Source organism: Chrysemys picta, chromosome 9 (assembly GCF_011386835.1).
Source record: "Chrysemys picta bellii isolate R12L10 chromosome 9, ASM1138683v2, whole genome shotgun sequence".
NCBI lineage: Eukaryota > Metazoa > Chordata > Testudines > Emydidae > Chrysemys > Chrysemys picta.
In genome coordinates this window covers 991053-1005867 of record NC_088799.1, presented here as the reverse complement: position 1 = coordinate 1005867, position 14815 = coordinate 991053, and the positions used below count along the sequence as shown (strand labels likewise).

At 51.7% G+C, this 14815-nt stretch overlaps 1 protein-coding gene across 4 annotated transcripts in view; it reads right to left on the bottom strand.

The window, feature by feature from the left end:
• XXYLT1 (xyloside xylosyltransferase 1) overlaps positions 1 to 14815 on the bottom strand; it is a 96738-nt gene that overhangs the window by 54442 nt on the left and 27481 nt on the right. For all 4 annotated transcript variants that reach the window (XM_024111360.3, XM_065557465.1, XM_065557466.1 and 1 more), the window contains exon 2: positions 10567 to 10714. In XM_024111360.3, coding sequence (XP_023967128.3) covers positions 10567 to 10714 — 148 coding nt within the window. The remainder of the gene's footprint in view (positions 1 to 10566; positions 10715 to 14815) is intronic.

Genomic DNA, 14815 nt, shown 5'->3' with positions numbered 1-14815 from the left:
CGCACACTCCCAGCTGCAGTACAAATGCACCCTAAGCCTGCCAGCTGGTCTTACTGGCCAAGAAAGAACCTGCTGCCTCCAGTTTACTGAATGCCACCTTCACTCAAATTCTACGAAATCTCTCTAACTCCACACGGCACGTCTGCCTCCCCGTGACCTTTCCGAGAGTCCCTCAAAGCTAAGAGATGCCACTCCTCCAGTGTAGTCAGAGGCTATAAGCTAGAGAGCTGTCGGATAGAGAACACAACCGCCAGATACACATTTATAACCTTCAGATCACATGTATTCCGTCCATTATATTCCCGAGGAGCGCCCGCTTGATCCCTTTTCCCATCATCCCATCCAACTCTCCCGACTCAGCATACTCTGAATGGAACAGATAAATAATAATCAAATGAACAGGGTGAAGTTTCAAAGCTGGGCCTGCCCCACTAGAGAATAGTGCCTTCTTCTGGGTGACAAACCAGCTGCTCATGACACCTGCCGACATCAGCTCACCACACGCTGGTGAAAATCTTCAATTGGCAATAATCACGCCTCTGTTGAACCTCACAGACTCTGATTCTTATTCAGACTTGTTAAAAGTGACGCTCTGGCTACTTAGGCCCTTGAATTCTACTCGCGTCACCAGCCCTGCACAGAAACATCCCTTCTCTCTCCTGGGTAACGGATCAGAGCTGACAATCGGCTTTGGTGCCTCCTTGGTCACCAACGCAAAGAGACTCCGGGGGGTGACCACGTGGCCCAGGGGATGAGAAATGGCTTTACATCAGCCATTTTGAATCTGAAACAGTTCAAATGTGACCAAAAGGTGTTACCTTGGGAAGAACTGAGTTTGGTGCTTCTGGACAAGCATCCGCGACATCAAACCAGCACCACAATCAGCACTAATTGTCACCTGCTAGCAGAGTCAGTCAGACAGCAAAGGAGTGACTGGGATGGTATCCTCTACTGCGCCCTCCTCCCGGGAACCCACCCCTTCTCACTCCGGGTGGGATAAGGACATAGAATCATAGAAGACTAGGGTTGGAAGAGACCTCAGGAGGTATCTAGTCCAACCCCCTGCACAAAGCGCCCTTTGCAAGCAGGAAGCTTTGCACACCTCTGGAGAGGCGTCATTTCACCTCGACACCGCCCTTAACTTGGCAATATCCTCAAAGCTCTGAACTTCCCACGTTCTCTCGTCGGGCAAGTCTCCCCAGCACAAAATCAACCATTGTATTGAAAAAAGGTGTATGAGCCCAAACCAGAGTCTACGAGTTATGCAAGTTACACTACTGCATACAATGGCCCAGATCCTCCACCCGTTTCAATCAAATTGACTCCACTGAAGTGAGAAATGTAAGGGCTTGTCTACACTTAAAACTAGTGTCGTCAAGCGATTTAAAAAATTAATTGCGATTAATCACACTGTTACACAATAACAGAATATCATTTATTTAAATATTTTTGGATGTTTTCTACATTTTCAAATATATTGATTTCAGTTACAACACAGAATACAAAGTGTACAGTGCTCACTTTATATTTATTATTTATTACAAATATTTGCACGGTAAAAAAACAAAAGAAATAGTATTTTTCAATTCACCTAATACAAGTACTGTAATGCAAGCTCTTTATCATGAAAGCTGAACTTACAAATGTAGAATTATGTACAAAAAATAATTGCATTCAATAATAAAACGATGTAAAACTTTAGAGCCTGCAAGTCCACTCAGTCGTACTTCTTGTTCAGCCAATCGCTCAGACAAACAAGTTTGTGTACATTTACAGGAGATAATTCTATCCACTTCTTGTTTACAGTGTCACCTGAAAGTGAGAACAGGCATTCGCATGGCACTGTTGTAGCCGGTGTCACAAGATATTTACGTGCCAGATGCGCTAAAGATTCACATGTTCGTTCATTCTTCAACTGCCATTCCAGGGGACATGCGTCCATGCTGATGATGGGTTCTGTTCAATAACAATCCAAAGCAGCTTTCTTTTCTGGTGGTTTGGGTTCTATAGTTTCCGTATCAGAATGTTGCTCTTTTAAGACTTCTGAGAGCAAGCTCCACACCTTATGCCTCTCAGATTTTGGAGGGCACTTCAGATTCTTAAACCTTGGGTTGAGTGCTGTAGCGATCCTTAGAAATCTCACATTAGTACCTTCTTAGTGTTTTGTCAAATTTGTCAAAGTGTTCTTAAAATGAACAACGTGCTGAGTCATCATCTGAGACTGCTAGAACATGAAATATATGGCAAAATGCTGGTAAAACAGAGCAGGGGACATACAATTCTCCACCAAGAAGTTCAATCACAAATTTAATAAACACATTTTTTTAACAAGCGTCATCAGCATGGAAGCATGTCTTCTGGAATAGTGGCCGAAGCATGAAGGGGCATATGAATGTTTAGCATATCTGGCATGTAAATACCTTGCAATGCCAGCTAGAAAAGTGCCATGCAAATGCCTGTTCTCCTTTTCTGGTGACATTGTAAGTAAGAAGCGGGCAGCATTATCTCCTGTAAATGTAAACAAACTTATTTGTCTTAGCGATTGGCTGAACAAGAAGTAGGACTGAGTGGACTTGTTGGCTCTGAAGTTTTACATTGTTTTGTTTTTGAGTGCAATTATGTAGCAAAAAAATTCCACATTTGTAAGTTGCACTTTCACCACAAAGAGATTGCACTACAGTACTTGTATGAGGTAAATTTAAAAATACTATTTCTTTTGTTTATAATTTGTACAGTGCAAATATTTATAATCAAAAATAATATACACTTTGATTTCAATTACAACACAGAATACAATATATATGAAAATGTAGAAAAATATCCTCTTTGATCAGTTTTAACTAGAAACAAGCTAGAACCGAGTCTGCAGCTGTTTCTACCGCTGGCTCTCTGCCCACTTGCTGCAGAGAGTTGTATATTCATTTCGCCATATTTTCAAAATTGTTTCCCTAATAGCAAGAGTTTCTGCTATAAGCTGGGGGCTCATCAGATGGAAAAACCAGAGGAGGAGAAAGCCCAGGGTGTATCAGTCGATCACCGGATGACTGTGGGCCATCATCGTGATGCGGCCAGGAAGAAGGCGAGTGCAGTGTTAGGATGTGCAGATGAGTTATTTCCAGGAGAGACAGGGACGTATTAAAGCACTTTCCAAGGTGCGGGTGAGACCACATCTGGAATGCTGCGTAGAGTTTGGGAATTCAGACCAGAACAGGTGCAGAGTGTGGTGCTGGCAGAGCACGTGCCAGCTGATGGCGAGGTCCCCATGTCTCAGCTGAACAGTGACAAATCCGCAGCTGGGATCAGTCTGGCTCCCCGCGTCAGCATTGTTAAAACAGGTATTAGGATGTTAAGTTTGTGTTTAGCATTTACTGAGTGCTTGTGAGCTGCTGCCGGCATGAATCTCACTTACAATACCAGTAGCTCCAACTGCATGGTAATATTTAAGCCTGTGTATTGTGAGCCTCTGTCAGTATGTAAATCACCAGACAGGAGAGAGCCCCTAAATAGTGTGCCCGGCAATCGGCAGCCGAAGGCGTTACCGCCTGCCCAACAGGAAGATCCATGGACACCAGACAGACTATTATAGAACATTAAAAAAGACAAAAGACTTTGTTACTTTGCTCCCCCTCCCCCCACACACACACACCATGAAGATGAGTCATACAAATAGGAAAAACTTTTTCACTAGGAGGGTGGTGAAATCTCCATCCTTAGAGGTTTTTAAGGTCAGGCTTGACAAAGCCCCGGCTGGGATGATTTAGTTGGGGATTGGTCCTGCTTTGAGCAGGGGGTTGGACTAGATGACCTCTTGAGGTCCCTTCCACCCCGGAGATTCTCTGATTCTGTGGGTGCGAAGGGAGCTCTGGAGCAAACTCCGTCACTGCTGTTGGATGTGCTGGGGCAGCTCTCGGTTGCTGCAGAGCAGGGAGTGAGTCTAGAGGCCTGGCCCAGCCCTGTAAATCACCACAGGCGCCGCACACATAATGCAGACACCTGGGGCAGTAAATCTGACCATGCTGCGAACGAAGCATCCATCAGCTTCACTAGCAGCTTCTGAAACCAAATTAAACTCATTAAACTGTCAAATGTCTTTTTAAAAATACTGGGCATCGAGCCAGCCCCTGTAAAACACTGTTAGCCTGACAGACAGACAGACAGACAGGTCTCTATGAGAACCTGGAGCCCGGACTGCAACCCCCAAGTCACGCTTGTCAGCCGAGAATGAGCTTTGGACTCCTCTGAGACAGGGCCATACGGAGATCCTGAGCATTTCAAGCCATAGAATAAAGAAACCAGGACAGTGTCTAAGTGATGCAGACCATAATAATACTGCTATTCGCATTCAGCGTAGGTCCTACACCTCCAAAACCTTAACAAGAGCTTAATGGAAAAGTGGTTCCAGCAAACGTCTTTCCTGGCCTGCTGCTTACAAGTGACTCAGCCCAGACCCCACCCCAGTCACCCCCGCCAGGTGTGAAAAGAGAGCTCCCTTCCACCAGCAGTGCAATGACCGTGCACACGCACACTCACCCCACGGTTACATCAGCAATCGCATGGGGTGAGACGCACGTGGCCTGGGCCAGGCTGATCAGGGCTGAACACCTGAAAGAAGCGATGCCCCCGAACACGGGGCTCTCGTGGAGGTGTACACCTGAGGCTGCGGGCATGGCCACGACAGCGGTACCAGCGCTGCCCAGTGCTGAGCGGACCAGGCAGCTCAGCCTGTATCGGGGCGGGGGAGGTGGGGAGGTGGGGGCTACAGGCCCATGGTCTTTCCCCCTCAGAGAGTCACATTCTCAGGCCTCTCCGGTGCCCTGCACTGCGAGGGCCATCACCACTTTCGTCCCAGCGTTCCCTAGCACGCTAGGTGTCTCCCCCAACCCTTCGCCAGAGGGCAGACTATGGGGTGACTCGATCCCAGCGTCCGAGTGTCCACGGGGAGGGGATTCCTGCTGGCAGAGGGCTGCTCCTGACCGCTCGGCTGGAGCTCAGCCACGGGAATCCCCGGCTGGATCAGACTGGCCCCTCCTCCGGCCCCCGCTTGCTACGCTAGATGCGAGGGGTGGAGAGCAGGAGGACCAAACGGCGGAGCTGCCGTGGTGGGGCAGAGTTATTCACACAGCGCAAACGAACCCTCAGCAAGTCACGTGTCCGCTGCTCATCCTGGGTCCGCATCCCACACTTGGGCCTTGGCGGGCAGACAGACGTGCGCCCTCGGGCCCAGGGACATCCCATCCCCAGCTCCGGCACCAGAGGGAGGAGAGGGCCTCGCACGCCCCAGCAGCGCTACAGAAGAGCACTGGGCGTTACGCCGGGGCCGGCCTGGCTGGGTGCCCCAGGACCCACAACCTGCTCCACAACCTGCACTGCTTGTCCAGCAAGTGCCCTTCAAGGGTTTATGATTCACAACCCAGGGCCCTGGGCCTGAGTGACCGGCCCATGCTGCCTGCTTCAGGCCCACGTGGGGAATCTGCAGAGCTGGAGCTGCAACCCTACTGCTTTGGGGCCCACCGCCCGGGATCCCGACCACCCAGCGGGGGCAGCTTTCAGGCCACGACAACTCGGCTCCTGCTTGGGGTGAACGGTCATGGACTGGAAGCTTGTTCCTGCCCCAGGGCTAGCGGCACTTTTAGAAGTGTCACCCCCAGAGGCCCCCCAGTAGTTTTCAGGGACAAAGCGACCTACTGGGGCTCCCAGGAGAAGTCCATCTACTCGTCATGGAAACAGGTTACCCACCTGCCGCATGGGGACTCGGGGCCGGCGGAACAAGCCACGTTCTGCATTAGCTCCCGACACCCAGGAGCTGGACATGCACAGGCAAAGAGACTGCACTGGCAACTGGCCCTTCGGAGGCACCTTGGTCCCCAGCGCCCTACTGACCCCTCTGCTCTCAAAGCCATCACGATGGTGAGCCTCCCAGCCAGGAGCCAACTGTGCTTTAATGGTCACAAAGCCCTCGCGTGTCCCTCTGGACCGGACACAAGGCACGTGACTCCCGGCACAGAAAGGCTGCCCGGTGCTGGTCTGCAGAGAGAGGCCAACACCAGCTGTGCTCCTTTGCCCGAGAGGGGCGGTGGGGCATAGCCTCGTTTATACCAGCCTGGCCCCTCTCTGGCGAGAGCCTGCCCCAGCCCCTGGTCTCTGCTCATCTCTGCGCTCAGACCCAGCCGAGCCGAGGAGCTGCATATGGAAGGCCACTCCCTTCATTAAAGCAGAGGGGCGTTTCCTGTTTCTGAAGATCAGCTCACGCCGAAGCACCATTCTCCAGCTGGAGTAGGCAACGAGAGCAGTGTCATAAACGCCCTGCCACCTGGAGCTTCCACGCTTCTCCTCAAGGCAGCAGCAACAACAGACCCCAGATCCTCCTGCAGCCAAAGCACCCCGACATTTGAACTAAAGCAGACGCTCCTTTGGCACTCTGCAACATAGGGCCTGTGACACACAACTGGCAGTTCTGATTCTGCCCAGGCCAGGGTAGTGGTGCATGCTTGACAGCCAGTTCACTACAACAGTGTCAACATGAAGGAGCTTCAGTCTCCGCAGGAACATAAGAATGGCCAGACTGGGTCAGACCAATGGCCCATCTAGCCCAGTATCCTGTCTGCCGACAGTGCCCAATGCCAGGTGCCCCAGAGGGAATGAACAGAAAAGGGAATTAAGTAGTGATCCAGCCATGTCACTTATCCCCAGCTTTTGGCAAACAGGGGCTAGGGACACCCAGAGCATGGGGCTGCATCCCTGCCCATCCTGGCTAATAGCCATTGATGGACCTATCCCCCATGAATTTATCTAGTTCTTTTTTGAACCCTGTTATAGTTTTGGCCTTTGCAACATCCCCTGGCAACAAGTTCCTCAGGTTGACTGTGCGGTGTGTCAAGAAATATTTCCTTGTGTTTGTTTTAAACCTGCTGCCTGTTAATTTCCTTGGGTGACCCCTAGTTCTTGTGTTATGAGAAGGAGTAAATAACACTTCCTTATTCACTTTCTCCACACCCGTCATGATTTTATAGACTTCTGTCAGATCCCCCCCTTAGTTGTCTCTTTTCCAAGCTGAAAAGTCTCAGTCCTATTAATCTCTCCTTAAACGGAAACTGTTCCATGTCCCTAATCATTTTGTTGCCCTTCTCTGTACCTTTTCCAATTCCAATATATCTTTTCTGAGATGTGGTGACCACATCTGCACGCAGCGTGCAAGATGTGGGGGTGCCATGGATTTATATACATGCATTATGATAATTTCTGATTTATTGTCTATCGCTTTCCTAGCGATTCCTAACGTTCGAGTAACTTCTCTGACTGACGCTATACAGCTCAGCAAATGTTTTCAGAGAACTATCCACAATGACTCCAAGATCTCTCTCTTTAGTGGTAACAGCTATTTTAGACCGCATCATTTTGTATGTATAGTTGGAATTATATTTTCCAATGTGCATTACTTTGCATTTATCAACATTGAATTTCATCTGCCATTTTGTTGCCCAGTCACCCAGGTTTGTGAGACCCTTTGTAGCTCTTCTCAATCTGCTTTGGACTTAACTATCTCGAGTAATTTTGTATCATCTGCAAATTTTGCCATCTCACTGTTTACCCCTTTGTCCAGATCATTTATGAATATTTTGAACAGCACTGGTCCCAGGACAGACTCCTGGGAGACACCACTATTTACCTCTCTCCATTCAGAAAACCGACCATTTATTCCTACCCTAGCTGTCTGGCATGTTGGTCCATTCTGCACATGACATGCGGTCTGTTCCTCACCTTTCCTTGTTCCCTGCATACCTCTGCCCACCCCAGCATCACCCGACCACTCCCTCCTTCTGGGGATCACTCAGAACAATAGAGACATCGCGTTGTGAAACTCTGCGCTGGAGCCAGCAGCTCAAACCACAACAGACGCGTTAGGCTCAGAGCGCCGACAGAACCTGCGTGTTTCAGAGCCTTTCCAACAAGGTTTCCAAGGATGTGACTTTCTCCGGTCTGCACTTTTCCTTCTCTTTTGTTAATGGCAAGTGACAAATCATTGCTAGCTGACCAAGATGCCCACAGGAAGGAGACTCAGGCTTCAGGAACGTGACAAGTGACTGACATGTCTGGCCACCAAGACATTGCCCTTTGCAGTTCACTCCCACCTCTGCAGAGGGAGGCGGTGCTCGCAGTTTGCCAAGCTGCACGAAGCACGCAGGCGGGATTTAGGCTGGGTGGAAGCCAGCAGGCTCAAGTGGCTCTGCCTCATCCTTGGAGGGTAAGTGCCAGCTCCACAGGAAGCCGGTGATGCAAACCAAAGTAAGAAGCCAATTTCAGAGTGACAAGAATTAACAAATGGGAACCATTCCCACTGAGCCCATTCCAAAGGGCCTACAATCCCATGCAGCCAATGGTCCATAAAGGCACCTTACCCTTCCTACAGGAACCATGCCAGGAGAGCCAAGTACACTGAATGGCACTCAGTCACGGTGGCAGGGAAACCTTTCAATCAGAATCCTGGCACAGCTCCAGTGCCTGGGAGGAGGGGGGAGGGGGGTTGCAGTCAGTTCACCTGCGGTAGGGTACAAAATCAGCCACCATGAGACAGACTGCCCCACTGCTGTCCTGATCCATGAATTTCAACAAACACTCAAAAGCTGCTGTGAAAACCATCTCTGGGGTTTGGGATTGCAGCATTCCAAGCCAAACTGAGGCTTCCCGGAGGGCAGGCGGGATGCACCTGCTTCTCAGATGGAGAAGGACAAAGCAGGGTGGGAAGAAACATGAGAGAACAGCCTACAGGTCTTTGCTGTTTTGGAAATTAACGAGTATCAAGGACAGATCCCTGAACTCAGCCCCCACCCACTGTCCTGTTCTGCCCCACACTGGGTGCCTGGCCAGGCCAATTCAGATTCTGTAACCACACTGGGCATTAGATAGATTCACTTTATCTGGGTGACTGTTCAGCGAATAGACAGCCCACCACAAAATAACCTAAGACAGCCTCTTTCTTCCGGAGATCCCCCCCACCAAACCATTCTGCACGCCTCATGGTGCCAGTGGGTCCAGACCTGCACCAGGAAGGTCTTGGGTCACCCTCCTGCCTGACGCTATGACCCTCCTCCAGAAGGCTGCGTTTGAAAGGACGGCCCAAAAACAAAGGAAGGATGCCAGCGTCTGCTCCATTTCCTCCTTGTCTGGAAAACAACAACTGCTCGTATAACTGCCGGCGCTGCACGATACACTAGGGGCTCAGGCAAGCCCCCCCCTCGTGTTAACTCAGCTATAATGGTCTTTATGGCCAAACAGAAACGTCCCTGAGCGTATTTCAGAGCGCCTGGCTTACAGCCGATCATTCACGACAGGTACGTGGACACTGCAATCAGAGGCGTGACTGCAGCACAAGCGAAGCCGCCGCAGCAGCTGGTGTACACCCTGACCCAGGACATGCGCACCAGCAGCTGCTACCAGGTGATTTGGATCACAGGGGAATTGGGTGTCCAAATCCCTTAGACAGCTTTGGACACCTCAGCCCTGCCCTAGTAGAATGAAGCTTCGCCATGAGATGCCCTGGGAGCTCTGTCCCTGGGAGCACTGGCTGGACAGGACCACCCCGCTCTGGCAGGCAGTTGGGCGAGACGACCTACCAGGCCTTTCCCGTCACCAATGCGAATGTTGATTCCCAGCCCCCTGTTCTAACCACTGCAGCGCATTCCCTGCCATAGCCAACACAGCCCGGTGGCCCAGCTCAGCAGGACACGGACGCGTGTGCTGAACTGCGAGGGGAGAGCAGCCCCTCTGAAGCCAGCGGGCTCCTCACACGCAGGTACCTGGCTGAATCAGGGGAGCAAAACACCCACATGGTCTGTGATCATCAAATTATGACCCAAACATTCATTAATGCGTCAACAACTCAGCCACTCTCCGGCCCCTGCTGCGAGAAACAGGAGTCTTAGCAGGAAGGGAGGACAGAGCAGGGACACAGCGAGTTACAAGCTGAGCCTACAGAGAAGATGGGTCCCAGGAGAACTACCCACAGGCTGCAGAGGAAGGAAAAGGCTGCAGCTAACTGAGCCAAGCCCCGTTTCCAGGGCTGCTTTGTTTTCCTGTAGATTTATTGCTGTCCCCTGGTTCCACAATAATGCAGAGAGTGAGGCATGATAAGGACAGATAAAGACAAAATCAATGACCATCAATCAACAGAGCTTTCCGATGGGAAAGGAATGCACTAATCAATACCCTGCTCTGCTCCCAGTGTCTGCTCCCACGGAGCCAGCCAGACAGGGGCCATCAGCTACCACAAATGTGCTGTGTCCCCATCTGCTCGCCAGCCAAGGGCGGGGGATGGAAAAGCAGGAAGTTAATGCAGCTGGAGAGTTTCAGATATTGTCGGAAGCACGGACAGGGCCAGGGCAGCCGCCTGCTCCGTACTTTGCAGCTCAGGGCTGTTTGGCTGCTTTTTTCAGTTCCTTTCAGTGGGCTCCAGGCACACTAAGGAGACTCAGACATAACGCAGCAGCGTCCTGACACGCTGACTCAACCCGCAAAATCACCAGCGCTCTGAACACACACACATCCCAGCCGCTGCCCCGGAACGCTCACCTGGGGGCATGATGCGGTGCATGGCCACCGACAGGAAGAAGATGGAGTCGCTGTAGTAGGACCCGGAGCCAGCACTGAAGTGTTTCTGCATGGCCTCCACTACTGGAAACAGCTGTTCTGTCAGCACGTCCACGTCATGGAATATTACCTGGGAAAGAGACAAACCACCATTGGACTCATTGTGCGCCGCAGACGATACCCCCCCATGTGCTGGGCACATTCGCTGGCGCGTAATACTGAACCATGTAGATGATTTAGTTGGACTCCAGATGTGTCCAGAGCCCTTTCTGGGCTGGGCACTGCACACACACAATAAGGGACCCTGACCCAAGGAGTTTATAATTTGAATAGATGAGACAGGGCAAGAGACAGTTTATCTCCACTGTTCAGATGGGGAAACCGAGGCACACAGCAATTACGTGATTTGCCAAAGGCCACAGAGGTAATCTGGGGCAGGGCCAGGAGCTGAACCCAGATCCCCGGAGCCCCAGCCCAATGCTTTTATCACAAGCCCAGCGTCCCTCTCTAACGTTTCGGCACAAGACTAGGTGCAGGGAAGGATGGGCCACCGCATGCTAACCAGGGTCCAATGACTGCACTGGAGGTGGTCAGAGCCTGTGGCACAGGCGGCTTCCCCGGGTTTCTGACACCGCTGCTCATGCAGCGAGAATGTGCTCTGGGCCAATGGCCTGGACTTGCTCTCGTTTAAGCCAGTGGCAAAACTCCCATCGATGTCAGTGGTTAGGAACCAGAAACTGTCACCCCGAGAGATCGCACTGTCGCCACAGGTGGTCAATAGGGGCCGGATCCCACAAGGTGTTATTTGCACACCTTCCCCTGCAAGTTCTTTGCAGCAGGGACTCTGCCTCCGTCTACGTTTGCACCGTATTTAGCACATGGAGGGCACATGCCACAAATGCTAATAAAACCACCACCACCACATCCGCGAGAACAATTCCCACCCAGATCAAAGGGAACATCTTACTGTTCCCAGGCTGATCTCTCAGTGCACTTTATATCTCCAGGACTCTGTGCTGAACAAGGGGGTATGACGGACTCTCCTGCTGCGCTAGTTTGCAGCCAGGGCTTGGGCACTCACGAGGCCAAGGAGTGCAGCCGTTGCATGGTGCATTGAAAGCAACAAAAATAACTGCTCTCTGCTAGTGCTTCAGAGGGTCCCAGGACAGCAGTGCCACAAACCCGCCTTGTGTATCTGTTTGCTGCTATGGTGCAGGTCAGAGGCTGGTTTAATACTGGACTGAACACATCACGTCACAAACAGAGCACTCTCCCCTTCCCTTCCCGGGGCTGGTTTCTGTGGCTGGACATGCAGGGAGATTGTGAGCCCTGCACAGACATCACTGTGGCCTGCCACTTGTAAATACCATGGAGAGCATTACGGCTGGAACATTTGGACTCCCACAATGCTCTGTGGCATCCTGCTGCGTAGAGACCTCTTTCGAATCCGTGCTGTTTATAACCCTTCTTGCTGGTGACACCAACATAATTAAACATATGCAAAAATAAAAATCTGGTTATTTTCATGAGCTACAGGAAAACAAAACAGCAATGCACCCACATGCTGTACTGCCCTCGGAGAGACTGGAGACTAAACAAATGAGGGCTAACGAAGGGATTGTGCCAAGAGGAGCATGTGTTCCCAGATGTACTTCATCAGCCATTAGTTACTGACATTTTACAAGCCCCTAATTTATTTTAGATGCGACCTAAGTTGACACACAGTAACTTCTATGCAGTCCAATGTTCATTATCCAAATGCAATACTATGGGTTCCTGAGTCGTGCCAGATAACCAATGGAATGTTCAGGGTAATTAGTAGACATCAGGACCATGACCCTGTTGCTGATAAGAGAGTTTGGGATCTCTGAGGCCTGGAGAATCAAGGTCACGCTGTATTCTGCGTGTAAAGGAAAACTGGAAAAGTTCTACCCAGACACCGGCTCTTCAGTAATGTTAAACGCATCCGAATCCGGAGAGCACAAAGGGTCTGTACTCCGCGGTTCTTCTCGCCCAGGCAGTACTGTCGCACTAAAACATCATCACTAGAAGAGCTGCAAATTCTAAACTAGACTCAGAAACCAAGCCTCAAACAGACTGTGATGGGTTTTACTTCAGTCCACCAAACCAAGAGGTAATTCATCCATAAAAGGGAAAAGTCTCTGATACCCGGGAAACGCAATAACTGACACCACCATCTTCTATGCTTCTGCAAGACCCATTATATAACAGTGATGTCAGGGAGGAGCAGCAAGGTTTAACTCTGCATACGGACCTGCCCTCCCTGTCGTCTGGTTTTATCTCGAAGTTGAAGTTTTACCTTGACTGTGGATGTTACCAATGAACAGCGAATAGAGAACTCAAATCACAGGCTAGCAGCATTGCTGCCTAAAGACAGAAGAAGAAGGTCTGTTAATAGGGTACCGATTTCTCCTTGAGTCCCCTCCAGGGCAGGGATCTTAGCAGCATTTAGGGTGACCAGACAGCAAATGTGAAAAATTGGGACAGTGGGTGGGGGGTAATCGGAGCCTATATAAGAAAAAGACCCAAAAATTGGGACTGTCCCTATAAAATTGGGACATCTGGTCACCTAGCAGCATTCCCCTCTCCAAGCTGTGTCAGACACATGCCAAGACTTCTCAGACTCTGTCTGCATTAGGAAAATGGCTTGTGGTGGACAATAGCTGCCAGCCACAGGAATATATATATATATGGAGATATACCTATCTCATAGAACTGGAAGGGACCCTGAAGGGTCATCAAGCTGAGCCCAGCCCAGCCCCCTGCCTTCACTAGCAGGACCAAGTACTGATTTTTGCCCCAGATTCCTAAGTGGCCCCCTCAAGGATTGAACTCACAACCCTGGGTTTAGCAGGCCAATGCTCAAACCACTGAGCTATCCCTCCCCGACAAGGTCACATTCCTTGTGCAGAGAGTGCTCTAGTCCCTGTGTCTACACACAGAATCATAGAATATCAGCACCACCATCGGACCTCAGTGACGCAGACCTCGCCAGGCATACATGCCACTGGCAGAGCACGCGCCCGCCGGGCGTGCGTCCTGCTGGCAGAGAGCCCCCGCCGGGCGTAGGTGCCGCTGGCAGAGAGCCCCCGCCGGGCGTAGATGCTGCTGGCAGAGAGCACCCCCCACTGGCAGAGAGCGCCCCCCGCCGGACATACGTCCCGCTGGCAGAGAGCCCCCGCCGGGCGTAGGTGCCGCTGGCAGAGAGCCCCCGCCGGGCGTGCGTCCCGCTGGCAGAGAGCCCCCGCCAGGCGTGCATCCCGCTGGCAGAGAGCCCCTGCCGGGCGTGCGTCCCGCTGGCAGAGAGCCCCCGCCGGGCGTGCGTCCCGCTGGCAGAGAGCCCCCACCGGGCGTAGGTGCCGCTGGCAGAGAGCCCCCGCCGGGCGTGCATCCCGCTGGCAGAGAGCCCCCGCCGGGCACAGGTGCCGCTGGCAGAGAGCCCCCGCCAGGCGTGCGTCCCGCTGGCAGAGAGCCCCCACCGGGCGTAGGTGCCGCTGGCAGAGAGCCCCCGCCGGGCCGCCACCCCCTGGCTGCCCACCGGAACAAGATGCATTCACAGCAGCATCCTGGTCTCAGTGCAGTCAGCACCAACCCCCCCCTTGACTCTTGGGGCCGGTGCTTGTCCCTCATACCTGAGCACTAGCGACCCAGGAGTGAGAAGCTGCTACTGCACCAGTCTCAGCAGAGCACCAGCACGGCCGCTCTTCTCCCTAGTCTGTGACGTGCTGTATCTTTTAGAGACCCCAGCAGACTGGGACCCCATTGTGCCAGGCCCTAGAGACAGTCCCTGCTCCAGTGTTCACAGTCTACACAGGCCGGGCGGCCAAGAGACAGCGAATCATCCCCTTGTTGGCTCTCTGCTTCCCTCCATCGAAGGCGAGAGCTGCTAAACCAGCACAGTCTCCCAATGCATGTGGCGGAATAACAGGAGATATTTAACTGGGCTGGACATAGCACCGGAGAGCACCCGATGGGGAATGATCCTGGGGCTTGGAGGGCATGGACATGAGCTGGTGGAGCTCTCAATCAGTCTAGTGATAGGTTTGTCAGTCCCTACTTACTGTGAACAGAAACTGTCCTACAGAAAGCTCACCAGCCACATGACGATGATTGCACCAGAAGTCAAAGGCAGATGGAAGTGGCATGTTCCCTTGCTCCCTCTGTTAACAAGATTATTAGCAATGACAAGCATTGAAGTGAATTAAACACT